Source organism: Solanum stenotomum, chromosome 1 (genome assembly GCF_019186545.1).
Source record: "Solanum stenotomum isolate F172 chromosome 1, ASM1918654v1, whole genome shotgun sequence".
In the NCBI taxonomy this organism is placed as follows: Eukaryota; Viridiplantae; Streptophyta; class Magnoliopsida; order Solanales; family Solanaceae; genus Solanum; species Solanum stenotomum.
Genome location: NC_064282.1, coordinates 23842906 through 23856971, shown reverse-complemented (window position 1 = coordinate 23856971; position 14066 = coordinate 23842906). Strand labels below are relative to the sequence as shown.

The window sequence follows — 14066 nt, the reverse complement described above, 5'->3', positions numbered from 1 at the left end:
TCAGAATGCACATAATTTTTTTACAAAATTTGAACCAAAACTAGAACACTTTATTAGTTGTTGAGTGTCAAATTGAACCATGACTTAGTTCGAGTGTCTAAATAAAATATCTTGACAAATTTAAAAAGCTGACATATAAACTTGGATTGAAGTAAAGCTATGATTGATACAAACGTTCAATTGAACTAAAAATGGGTGAAGGAACACCTACTAAGATACGTATTGGTAAGACATAAAAGAAAGAAAAACGAATTCTAATAGCAACTTTGTCCATCTGATTAAAAATATCAAACAGAAAATTCTAAAATGGCCGCTTTAACAAGGATGAGCCTTGTAGTGTAATTTATGTTTACTTTCTCGTCGTGTAATTTGACAATGTAGATGTTGACACAAACACTCATAACAAAAATGTCAAGACATCAGAGTACAAGCAAACCTGGGAGGAAAAGAGAAAAGACGACATGTTCTATGTTGGAGATAGAAATGGCTTCGTAGAGCTCGTCCCTTCCAACCCGAGGTCCAAGGGCCGCAAACATGGAGGAGAATAAGCATCAAGAGCCTTCCGGACATTCTCCTCCTCCAATCTATCCTTCTTGTCAAGATCATCATTATTTTTGGCATCCTGATGAAAAATACCATAACATCAGCTGAAAAACCACATAAACTCACAAGAGGATTTTTCCATGAAACAAAGCAAGAGTTGTCGTGAGGACCAACAACATCGAGCTGATCACAATCCTAGCGACTCTTGGTCAACATTCGCCAAAATGACATCCAACATCAAAATTTTGTGATAACTGATACAACTTAGCCTTAATTGAACATTTGTGCATTTTTTTTTAAAAAAAATAAGATAAAACATATATAGAGACAACTAGTGTAGACGTCACAAATGATTTTTCCTTGTTATGCAATTTTTCGCTTCATTTAGGGGAACATGCAGTCCTCCCAAACCAGCCCAACATACTTAGCTCATTTTTGAGGGGCAACACACAAATACATCGTTTGGTATTTTTTTTCTAGTCAAAGAAGAAGCGGTTTGTGATCAGTTAGAAAAATCATTTTTCCAAATGTGATCTGCATCCTTAATGAACAGAATTCTCTACAAGGTCTAAATCATTTTTCCGGTCATGATTCACATTTTTAATGAAACATAACTTCCCCACAAGCTCCAGCTAGAAATAGATGGAATAGGATGCTAGAACGTATAGCTCAATGCTGACCCACAAATACAACCAAATTTACATTGCAGTGGAGTTCTTTATGTAACTTTCATCGGCTTCCCTGGAGTTCTCCTTTGAGAGGGGGAGGGGAAAGGAATTTCTGGAAGGTATCAATGAAAAGAGTAATTACCTGAACTGAAACTTGGTTGAAAGTAGGAAGAAATCGAATCTTGCAATATTCGTTAAAGAGAATAGTGATGACCATGAGAGGGATAACGGAGAACGAAGCTGAAGGCTTGGCTTTCAATCCAAAAAGACCGATCATTGTGACTTGCATAAGTATGATCGCAACTATAATGTAGTGATGAATGTATGGCCAATACAGACCACATGTCTCGTATGTAGTTATATACACATCTTCAATCTGCATCACAAATAACATTTCATTAGACATGATCCACCATATTTATTCTAAAATATTTGAGCTAACCTGCAATACAGAAGCACCAGATTAAGTCCATAAAATATATACTTCATATCAACAGGATACTTAAACCCTGGTGATAACAATGTAGTTTAAGGTGTAAAAAAAACGAATGTAATAACAGCTAATAAGAAAACTTAACTTGTAGCAATCCCCTTAACAGAAGCAAACTAGTTACTGACGATAAGAACTACCACCGTTTAGCGAAATGAAAAAGCATGAAAAACCCAGACAGTGAATATCAAGGGCTTGTAACAGTCTTGAAAAGGAAGTCCAATAAAACACAAAAAAGTTGATCTGCTTCATGTAAGTATGTATCAGTGGTACAGGTGTACTTTAGCAGGTAAAGCACAGAAATCTGCTACAAATCTGAAGAAAAAATATACATAGCACTTAAAACTTCATAAATCTAAAACGTTATTTACATATCATTGTAGGTTTGCATCATCCGTAAATTCACCAATGACAACAGGTGTAACACGATATATTATCAAAGACAACGTTGGACACAGGAAAATGTTACATAAGTTGTTCACAGTTTTAACTCAAGTTTTTGACCAGTATAGGAGATCTACCTCAAAGCAAAGAAAGTACAAACTACAGTGGGTCAGGCTTATAAACAGATTGTTCTTAACGCACAAATATTGCATGTAGAGAAACTTCACCTGGTTGATGAACACCGCATATCCAAGCAGGAAGTAGCCTACTAGAAATGGAAGAAGCAAAGGTGAGACCACTGCGTAGACAATCCCAATCAGCATGCAGAGAGCAACAAAAGGGACAATTCTATAATAAGGTAGTGAATAAACATAAGGATGTTTTTTCTTTCCACGGTCCCATGTGTAAAATTTTAGAGTATCCCATAGGAGTAATCCTGGCTGAAGTATCTCTAAAGAGAATCCTGCCAGCCCATTTGTCAGGATGTACGTCACGAAGAAATCTGCCTGTAAGGACAGAAAGAAAAATGTAAATGTAAAGATTAATCATCTACATGTAAAGTAAAATATATAGACTATGATAGGCCCTATAGGTTCTTTATTAGGCTACAGGCAGGTAAAAATCAAAGCATCAACTGAAAACGTGTTCCCATCCCTCTTTTCCGATCAGATATTCAATATTCTGACACATGATAAAAAAAGATATTAAATGAAAAGAGAAGAGACAACATGTTTTGCACCTGAGAAGAGACGGCACTAGCAAGACGGTTGGGAATATCCTTGGGATGAGAGAAAGATTCGCCGAGTTGATCTAGTAAAGATCCTGACAACAAGCTTAAGAAAAATACATTCCCTACCAGGAAGTAGAACACCATGTTGCATGCATTTAAATCCTTCTTACTCCGTGAGATATAACCAGCTAATCTTGCCAGCCCAATCATGGAAAATGGAACAATGTATATGAAACCATTAAGAATGGCACTAGGAAGATATCCTGTGACGATGGACCTTAACCCCGGTCTGCCACAATATTTAAAAAGGATTGAAGATCAGCAACCTGCTACACAAGTTTTCAACTAAAAAACAACTGTACCTAGGAGGATTCAGTAACTACCCTACTCCACCTCAACTCTCCCTCCCTACAAAGAGAGAATAAAAACCAAAAGGCGGAAAGAAAAAACGATCTATCTAATTTGGAAAGAAAGAGGAGAAGATAAACAACAACGAATGAGCCACCAAAGAACAAAGACAATTTTGTCCAGAACTCCATTGCATCTTCTGTCAATGCAAGGAAGAACTTTGATGTGAAACAAGCTACTCCCTCCATCCCAAATGTATAGTGTTTTATCATCTATTTTTAAAAAATGGTGTTCTATTACTGTTCAGGGAATCAAACAACAACATTTGACATATTCTTGATAACAAAAGTTATGATTTATAGTACTTTTTATGTAGTTCTCAAATAAGAAATTTTGGGAACTGATGCCAATTTTACATAGAAAATTAACAGCGCTGACCCTCATATTCTCTTCCCCACCATTCTTTTCGCGGCAAGGGAAGACTTCAAAATACTAACTGTGCTTGGAGAGTATGAAGTATTACAGCATGAAGCATTTTATGCTCGAGAAATCAGAAGGCTGAAATAATGAAGAGAAGAAGTCTGTACATCAAGTCCACAGCCATCGCAGGAGGAAACCATTTCTTCAGGCGTTCATATTTGGCAATTCCCTGAACAGCTGTGACTGGTAACACGAAGAAGATGGTAAGTAGTGATGCTGCAACAAGTATCACTATCCTGTACAGTGGCAAATGACGATATTGAATTGCCAAATTTTGCCAGATCACATCTCTCGGTTCTGGAGCCATTTCAGTGATCCAGAGGAGTGGATTTGTGTGCTGTTGAGATTGCGCAGCTAGAACTGTGCCCCATCGTGAACTAAATGTAACAAAAGCCACAGGCAATTCCTAAGCAATAAAAATATGGTCAAATTAAACCAACTGTTCAACTGTCAAAATAACATTAGGGAATCATTCCATGACCGGTTATAAGATCACAATCAAATCCTCATGCACTTCTTTAAACCTCCATACATGATCTCAATAATGGCCGTCAATAGATAATATTTTCTTCATTCCTACTAAGATGGCAAATACACCAAATGACATGGACATATACCTCAAAATGTTGGCAAATCATGGTGGCTAATTCATATGAGATCAAAATTGCAACAGAAAAACTGACGCATTCCTAATGTTTCCAGGCCCGTCTTCACAAGTGGCAAGCGATAAGAGATAATTTCCTGAACAAGCAAATCCTTTTTTATATCAACTAATCAATCTAACTATGCCTCAACCTCAAACTAGTTAGATGGGACATGAACCATCTTTATCCATTCCGTTCTATTCAAAACCATTTCATTGAATAATTTGTCCTGTACGGCAATATAAGAGTTCTCTAAAACCAGAAGTTCTCCAACTCTCACACTTATGCTTTCAATCATAATATCAAAAGACTCCTCGGGGCAGTGGCGGAGCCAAGACTTTTATTAAGAGGTATCAAAATGTAAAGTAGTAAATCAACAAAGAAGCCAAGCAGAGTCAATATATAATATATACATAAGATTTTTTTTACCTAGTTATACAATGTAATTTTCTGATGAAGGAGTGTCAATTGACGCCCCTTGAATACATGTGGCTCCGCCATGCCTCGGCGTACATCAGACTAAATGTAAACAAATAACAACTAATCCTTAACCAAAAAGTTAGTATCACTATTTAGATCATATATTGTGTTTTATATTAGCTAAGTCCGTTATGGAAAATTACACAGTTCAGCTGGTTTTGAGTGAAATTGAGATAATGTTTTTAAACTGTGATCCAATCATTGACATCAATTTCTGATGAAAGAAAATAGCAAGAATTACCAGCAATTATGATACTCTTAGCTGTAACCTGGAAGCACAAGCTCAGGAAAGAGACCATACTTTATCTATCAGGGGCCCATTCCCTTCTCCCCCTCTCTGTTGTCATTTTTCTGCTTGATAAGGCATGCAAAGTTCACCCTAGAATTTTCCTTATCTTCTACGGATGACATAATTTAACACAGTTTTCTTTTAGATATATCTCACAGACTTGACATATTACCCCAGTTAATAAACTAACGACAAGGGCTAAGAGATCACTATGCTAGGCTGGACTTTTTTGACAGCATATTATGAGGGTAGGAACCACCAGACTGAAGAAAAGAGCTTCCGGGAACCACAGAAAGTATATTTGAAAGGCGAAAAATAAAATAAGCTAGCAAAACATTCTAAACTCCAGTACTGTCATTACCATCAGACTTTTGCAGTGAATACTAACCTTCTGCTCAATCGTCATTCTGCATTGTACACGTCTTATTTCACGACCAAGGGTTTGAAGCATGTCCTCCAGCTGCTCTATTTTAGCATCGTATCTACTATGTTTCTTAAGAGCAGAAAGATGCCTCAGGTCCTCAATCTTTTTGGTGAGAGACTTTGCCTGGCACTAGGATCCATACCATCTGTCAGTATCATGATGAGGGTAAAAAGTATAAAGATTGAACCACGGGGGAAGAAATTCTTAAGAGGCACATATGATTTTCGCATTTATCGCATGAAAGCAGACACCTACTTTCACTCTCTATCCTTGCCCCTTGTCTTCAAGGACTACCATAGAATCCATTGAGTACATTTATCTTTGCTAATCACTGAAGCACACTGGTTATATGATTATACTTGGATATCAATGATACTATGAGTGACATATTCCTTTACAAGAGCTAGCTTAAAATTCTTAGTGACATTTTATTATTTATCAGTCATACAGTACAACTAAATTAATGCCAACCTTTCAAATTACATGTTGTGACTTGACTTGATAGGATAACTGTGACACAAATAACGTGTACTAATTCATATTGGCTGGAAAGGACATCAAACACGGAGCCCGCGGCTCAACTTTGTATTCTTGCAATACTGTGAAGTGTCAACTGTTTGAAGAGTGGAAAGGGAAGAGCATTTGACTATTCAGTCATGCAGGACCAATAAAGCTGGAAAAGAATAATAAACTTCTCCATTTTTAGAATAGCGGATATTATCTAGACAAATCATAAAAGAAACTACAACTAGTAAGAAATAAAGGCAATACTTCTGCCTGCAACTTATTTATAAGGAACCAATACACAACTATCTAATGGAAATCCAAATTTAAGGAACTTAGTCTGCTTTCATTAATAAGGTAAATGACTTGAATACACCAAAGTATAATTTGTTCTTACTAGTAGCTTGTCCAGATGCTTCCCATCATATAAGATTTCAAATGACTGATATGAATAGGGATGATGTTTGGAAAAAAAGTGGTCTACGTTGCACCCACGGATATTGTGCTCATTGCAAAATGGAATTTCTCGAACCAGAATGGTGAATTGTTCAGGTTCGCACCTTCTGTTACATATCTGCTGAATCCTTTTGATAAAAATGTCATTGTACTCCTGAAGAGGCCACGGTACAGAAAATTTTAATGTCATACAACTTTATGGATTATATCCATGCAAAATTCCCAAGAAAAAATGAAGTTGACCCAATAACTATTTTTCCATAAAGAAAGATTTCACCGAATCACAAATATAAACAATTCCAAGTTGGATAGATTGCCAACTAGAAGTGTTTCTATATATCTGAAAAAGTTATAAAAAAAAATAGGAATAATTTCAGACCTCCCCTCAGACTTAGCTCCATAACACTAACCTCCCTTGCGGTTCACGATATTAGGCCTACCTCCCTAATTTTGAGGTTTTTGTAACAACTCTTTTAGATATTAGGCCTACCTCCCTGATTCTCAATTTTTTGTAATAACTCTTTTAAGGTAATTATTGTTAATATAAAATTTTATGATCGAACTAAATTACCCAATATACTTCTTGTTTAATTATTTATTCTGTAGGCACATTTTAAAAGTTCTTTAAATGAATTGTTTCTTTATCACATAAATTTAGTTACTTTGCACTTGGGGTTGGTTTTATGCATCGAAATCTGATTTCTTGGTATATCTTTCCAATTTGCTGCTCCACATAACCTGACAAACTTTTATATGCCTTGTAATCATGAACTTTTTGGTTTAAAATGGTACATAGATCTGACTCAGTTTTTGTAAATGATGCTAAAGATATGATACCTGAGTCTAACTCAATCCCAAAAGCTAACTCATGAGGAAAGGATTGCCCCAAGTCCATATAAGGAGACCACCAGTCCATTCCCTAACCAATGTGGGGCTTTACCCACTCTAACACCCCTCTTCACGCCCAGGCCAACTGAAGCGTGGACCGGGAGCCCAAACGGGAATGGACCTGACTCTGATACAATGTAAAGATATGTGATATGGCACATAGGCCTAACTCCAACCCAAAAGTTAGCTCATGAGGGGAGGATTTCCCAAGTCCATACAAGGAGATCACCAGTCTAATCCCTAACCAATGTGGGAATTTTACCCACGCTAACACCCCCTTCACGCCTAGGCCCTTCTGGAGTCCATTCCCCAACCAATGTGGGACTCTTACCCACTCTAACACCCCATTCACGCCCAGGCCCAACTGGAACGTGGACCGGGAGTCCAAACAGGGATGGACCTGGCTACGATACCATGTAAAGATATGACACCCAAGCCTAACTCAACCCCAAAAGCTATCTTATGAGGGGAGGATTGTCCAAGTTCATATAAGGAACCACCAGTCCATTCCCCAACCAATGTGGGACTTTTACCCACTTTCATAACAGAGATTGCGATATTGACAAGTTCAATTGGATTTTTTTGAGGATGTTTTCACAAGGAGTAGATCAACTAATGGTAAAGTTGAAAATGTGATTTGAGTTGAGTAAAGTGATGGAGAGAGATTTTTGAGTGAAGTGGTGGGATTGTTGGGGATGATGAGGAACACGGTCAAATGAACTTTTAAAGTGTGTTTATAGAATTGATCAAACAAAAAGTATATTAGGAAGGGAAATTTAGTCCGATCATAAATTTTTATATTAATAATTATTGGGTTCAAAGAAATGTTACAAAAGTTTCAAAATAAAGGAGAGCATAATATTGTAAACCACAAGGGAGGTTAGTGTTATTTAGCCAAACCTGAGGGGAGGTCTCCAAAGTATCCCTAAGAACACTGATTAGATGTCAGCATATTACTGCAAAAGAGGATTTGAACAACAAAAAGAGGTTATGAAACCATTACATCTACGATGTCCTTTTAACATAACACTCTCGGCTGCACCAAAGAGGATCGACTATCTTTCTCTTTACACCCAATATCTTTGAAAGGCAAAGCAAACTCCCATTAGAGACGAAAAACTTTTTCAAATATCACAACTTATCAACGATATTAAGAAGCCATAGTGGTAAAAATCAGTGTAAAGCATGACTTCAAGAGTATAAGCTAGACATTACCTTGTAAAGTAGGTACATTCCATAACACGAGACGAAACACAAGAAAGAAAAATGCACCCAAAGCCTGTGAATGACAGAATAAATGCAAAATGAGTCCATTTTGTAAGAACTCAACTATTTGACCATGTAACAGAGTGCATTCAACTAAGAGACAAGAATGAAGATGGCTATTGGCTATAAAATTTGATGCTATCTGAACGACTAATATAGAACTACGTTAAACTAAAGATGGTAACAAAAGCATTTGTACAGTCAATTCATGCTACATGCGTTATTCACATGCTGGCACACAGAACAACCAGTGACCATGGATTCAAATCTGAAAAACGCATGCTCTCTTTAAAGTGGCTTGTTTCACAGTCGGTGGCCAAAAAGGCATGTTTAACACAGGGTAATCTTCAGTGAAGAGGCATCATTTTGTGCAGGAGGTGTCACTTCTGTGGAAATGAACAGAAAACGTAATCATTTCTTTATCCACTGCAGCATGACTGCGCAGTTATGGCAAATCTTTCTGAACATTGTGGGTCTTAGATAGGTGATGCCCAAAGCTACAACTCAATTATTACAATGTCGTAACAAAAGCATTAGAGGGAAGACAGCGGGGTGGAACCATACCAGCATGCATTTGGTGGACTGTGTGGAAGGTACAAGATGTTTGCAATATAATGCTAACTCGATTCAACAGATCAAGCTTGACTGTGCAGTTTGTGATATTTCAGTGCAAAGAAGAATTTGTAAATAAAATAGAACCGATACTTAGCTTTTACAATCCTAACAAGACTAGAAAGGGGTTGGTTTTTCTTTTTGGTTTTCTCATTATACATATCTCAGTACTTTCTTAGTCCTGAAGCTTTAAAAAATTGATTATAGTTGATGAACACCACTCTTGGAGCTTCAAATAAGAAGCAACCGTATTCTAGTTTGTTAAGACTTATTTAAGGAGTTCTTTAACAGTGATGATGCATTATGACATAATCTCATATAACCATCTAACAAGCAATACACACAATTTATGGTCTAAGCATTTTAACTACTATTACACACAGCTTGAAAGCTGTGAGCACTTAGAAATTGAGTTTTAGAAGATTCAGGAACTGAAGAAATTAGGAGAAAACATTTTCCTACTCGTAGAAACTATTGCTCACAAAGCATTTGAGACTTGACAACATCAAAATGTACTAGGTAGCTGTTCCTTAATTTAAGGATTGGAGTCGGCCTCGACTTAAATCCAATGATTCTGCTTTAGGCACAGGTAGAGGTGTCAATTTTAGCCCATGAGGATATAATATGTCCAACCTCCCAAAATTGGCAATATTTATTGGCAGTTTATTTTAGGCATAGCCAAAGTTAACCCACCTAAAAACATCCACTTTAAGCTGCATATGCAGTCAGTTTTGATCCACTAAAAACAAAGTTTATTTTGTTTGGTGGTCATAAGAAATAAAAGAAAAGGCGATAATTAGTTTAATTAGGTAATAAAGCAAATAATAAAAGAACAAACAAACAAAAGAAAAATGATTATGAGTTGCGCGGTTGGCTTATGAGACAATGTTTAGCCCAATGTGACCCACACATCTTTGATCCAAGCAAACTTTAGGTGGATTATGACCCAATTCGTTTAATAATTAGACTCATTTTAATCCCCAAGTTTAGCCCAATCCATCTTATTTGACCCCCCCCCCCCCNNCCCCCCCCCCCCCCTAATAGGGTTAGGGCTGCGACTTTGCAGCTCCTCGTCAAGCGAACATGGGTTATGAGACTTAACAAAACTTAACTCCTGATTCCTTCCTTAACCATTTAAAGAAGCCAAGTGACTTGGTTCTTTAATAGCTTTGGTACACTTCATTCTCTTTCTCTAGGTCTCTTTTTAGTTGCTCTTCCAAATTAAAAACTTGTCTCAATTCCCAATAGCCAAAATGAACTTGAAATGTGTTCACATTGCTGAACATTCAGACATCTTACGAGAAAGGTACCTGGTATATGAAAGTCAAAAAGGGGTGCTTAAAATCACTGTGCAAGACATTCCCCACTATTGTTCAAACATGTAGCTCCTTAAGGTTCTTGTTTGAAGACTTTGAGACAAGACAATAACACGATAGGGAGCTCTCTACCTCAGTTATACAACCCTTACTGCTTCCCATTCTTGCATTGATTAAACTTTATAACTTATAGAAATAAAAATTTAACAGGACTCTTTCAAAGCACATCTGGATTGTAATGTCATTTCAGAACTAAACAACTATATGCAACAGCTGTCCAGATTTTGTTACAAGAAATGAACTCAGCATTTGTATTAGCAACTTAGCATTCAAGACCTAAAAGTTTGTGTGAAATGTGAATTATGAACTGTCATAGGACTGATAAACCAGGTTGTAGATAACACTTAGCATAGGTGAGGCATGTTATCTGCATCAACTTGAGGAAATAAGGAAGTGTTGAGAACATAACCTGTCAGAGCCTCTGCTGATATTAGATATTGTGAAAGCATCCATGGAATGAGAGCTCGTATTTGGTCCATTACTCCCAGTATAATTTAGCGGGAGAAGAACCAGAAGCCCAACAATAGAACAAACAAGAAAGAATCTGATCCTGAAGAATGGTTCCAAGCAGCAATGTGAGTTTAATCCTTGCATGTCACCAAAGATTATTAAACTAGGAATAACTTTATGTGAGAATGTGTGTTTAGTCATAGATTTTAACATGTCATATAATTAATTAACCTCATTCACCTTTCAAGATCCGTAATCCTCTACTTTGTGTCATTCTCTAACCACAAACACCATCACATTCAGAGGATAGCTCAACTTATGGAACTTTACTTTATATAGAACCTTAAACCTAGAACTATTCTCCATGCATGACACAACATAGGATTGGTGAAGAAAAATCCTTATCTGAAGTTGTTAAACTAAAACAGTAATAATCCTTCAGAGTTGAATATTATTAGTAATCAAATTCAACAAACTCAAGTAGCTCATGGAGGATAAAATGAGAGATCACTTGAAAATGGTTTCATTTTGTCCTACTTAGACCGCTAGATGCAACAGTGCATAAGTGTGAAACCATGATAGTTGAAGGTGGTAAATAAAAATAAAGTTGCCTAGAAAGAGGTCCTTAGATGTGAAACCATGATAGTTCAAAGATGTTAAAGAGGAGTACGAGGTATACAAAAATAAAGTTGTCTAAAAATACCTACAATCTCTCGGAGTTCATACAGACTCCACAAAAAATAAAGCACAATCGGAAAATAAACCATGTCGGCAACGCCAATTCGTTGAGATTATGGCTTAGGATGTGTTCGGTATGGATGAGAATATTTTCTGGAAAATGTTTTTTTTTATTTTCCCATGTTTGGTTGGACAAAATTTTGGAGAACATTTTTTCTAGGAAAACTAGTTCCTTAAAAATGAGTAAAATAACTTCCTTAATAGAAGTAGGGAAAATAAGTTCTATAAGTGATATTTTATGTTTATTGTATCATTTCCATCGACCCAATGCCCCCAACCCTACCTCTTGACTATCCCCCACCACCGAGGTCCTGCTCCCACCCCTATAGTATATTGCTAGATTACTTCTTAATGAATACCAGCATGAGAGGGGTCTAAATGGAGTGAAAGGATTCATATAATCGACCACAAGGTTTAGTCGTCGTTGTTATCCTACTTTATTAGTCTAGCTAGCTCAATTAAACTACGACACATAAATTGAGTTGAAGACTATGAAAGAAGGGCTGCTAATATCTGCATGATCTTTCATTATCAATAAACCTAGTGTTTCTCTAATTTTTTTTGTCCTTAAGGATTAATAATGAGTTTCTAAAACCAAAAAAAATAACTGTAATTAAGACAATTCATATATAGCAAATTGAAACTAATTATGTAGAAACAGAGAAATTCATATAATTAGTAAATTCAGTACTCACCCAAATTTGAAGAGCCTAACAAAGACGAGGACATCAAGGCCACAATTCTGTAGAATCTCCTCCTCAGTAACCCGAACGGCACGAAAAATCCAGTCGATCTCCGGAAGCAATCGCCGGAAACTAAAAGAACGGTGGTCGGAATCAGGAACATTACGGTGGCCTAGGTAGAAGCGGCGTGCATAATAGATGGGAGCATAGAAAGGTTGTTTTTTGAGTAAAGCAAAAAGAGAGAGAATGAAAATAGCTAAGCCAAAATTAATGGCTGCTGAAACCACTACACTCTCTAATTTCATTTTAATTTCTTCTCTTCCTTTTTCATTTTTGCAGAAAAGAAGTAAATAAAAGAGCAAATGTGTATGAAGGGGGCGAGTAGCTGAGTGGCATATATACATGAAAACGTGGCGGATGTGGAGATATCGACGTAAACACCATGCATAAACTGCCTATAATTGGAGACTATTTTGGTGAAGTACAACTCGTAAAAATATATTCTTTCTATTTTATTAAAGATAGTGCCAAATTAAATACTCCTCTCAACGGGTGTTCACGGATCGATTTAGATCGATTATTGATCAAAATCAAAATCAAATCAATTTAATCGATTTTAAAATTATCAAAACCAAACCAAACCAAATATAATATACATTTATCGATTTGGTGGTTATTGGTTTCGATTTGATTTGGTTCGGTTATTAACCATATACAAAAAAAAAAAAAAAAAACTTTCAAAATGTGAAAAAAGTGACAATAATCCATTCAAAACAAAAAAATAGTTAAAATGACTTAAATTATTGAACTTTCTATCGCTGAATTTATTATGATTAAAGCTTTAAAATTCACTATATTTGCTTAGAAGGAAGAGACATTAACATTTTCAGTCCCACACACAGAGAATTGTCATTGACACTCTTATACATGAAATCAATAAAATAAATATTTTTACCTTGGACATTTTTTCTTTCAATAAGTAAATTATAAAGAAATTATAATGAAAACATATATGAGATCTTTAAAATTGTTTATAAAAATAATATATTAAGTATGTATATTAATAAAATATTTGTATATAATTCATTGGTTTGGTTTGGTTTGGTTATTTCTTCGGTTTTTTTTAATAAAATCATTTAAACCAAATACTATCGGTTTTCAAAAATTTAAAACCAAACCAAATCAAACCCAAATAAAATCGATTTTATTTTATCGGTTTGGTTCGATTTTTCGGTTTGGATCGGTTTTTATCCAAACCGTGAACACCCCCTACTCCTCTCTATCCATAATTATTTGTCCACTTTTGAATTGACACATCTGTTAAAAATATATTATTAACATAGTGAGTTACTATTTTATCACTATTAATTATGAAGTTATGAATTAAAAATTTAAGATTTTTAAGAAGTTCTACTTTTTTTAAAAGTAATTAATTGAGGGTGTAATAGGTAATAATAATTTTGTCTTTACTTAATTTGTCAAAATGGACAAGTAATTAGAGACGATTAGAAACGAAAAATGGACAAGTAATTAGACACACAAAGAGTAAAATCCAAGAGAGTAAGGGTGTGTTTGGTATGAAGGAAAATGTTTTCCATGGAAAATGTTTTCCT

The 14066-nt window shown here is 35.8% G+C and overlaps 1 protein-coding gene across 1 annotated transcript; it reads right to left on the bottom strand.

Annotated features, from left to right (window-relative positions):
* Window positions 1-219: 219 nt before the first annotated feature.
* Window positions 220-12789, bottom strand: LOC125853272 (CSC1-like protein At3g54510). Its single transcript, XM_049532940.1, has 10 exons — window positions 12466-12789; window positions 10992-11132; window positions 8544-8607; window positions 6382-6594; window positions 5445-5609; window positions 3751-4049; window positions 2825-3104; window positions 2313-2591; window positions 1354-1587; window positions 220-622 (listed from the first exon to the last, which is right to left on the bottom strand). Exons 1-10 carry the CDS (start codon window positions 12756-12758, stop codon window positions 467-469), a joined length of 2124 nt encoding a protein of 707 aa, XP_049388897.1. The 5' UTR covers window positions 12759-12789; the 3' UTR covers window positions 220-466.
* Window positions 12790-14066: the final 1277 nt, after the last annotated feature.

Excerpts from the sequence above, each read along its gene's own strand:
- LOC125853272 (XM_049532940.1), bottom strand. The coding sequence starts at position 12,758 with ATGAAATTAGAGAGTGTAGTGGTTTCAGCAGCCATTAATTTTGGCTTA. Across the intron at positions 6,595-8,543 it reads GAATGTACCTACTTTACAAG|GAGTACAATGACATTTTTAT; the intron begins GTAATGTCTAGC and ends TGGCCTCTTCAG. Across the intron at positions 5,610-6,381 it reads AGCATCTGGACAAGCTACTA|TGCCAGGCAAAGTCTCTCAC; the intron begins GTAAGAACAAAT and ends TATGGATCCTAG.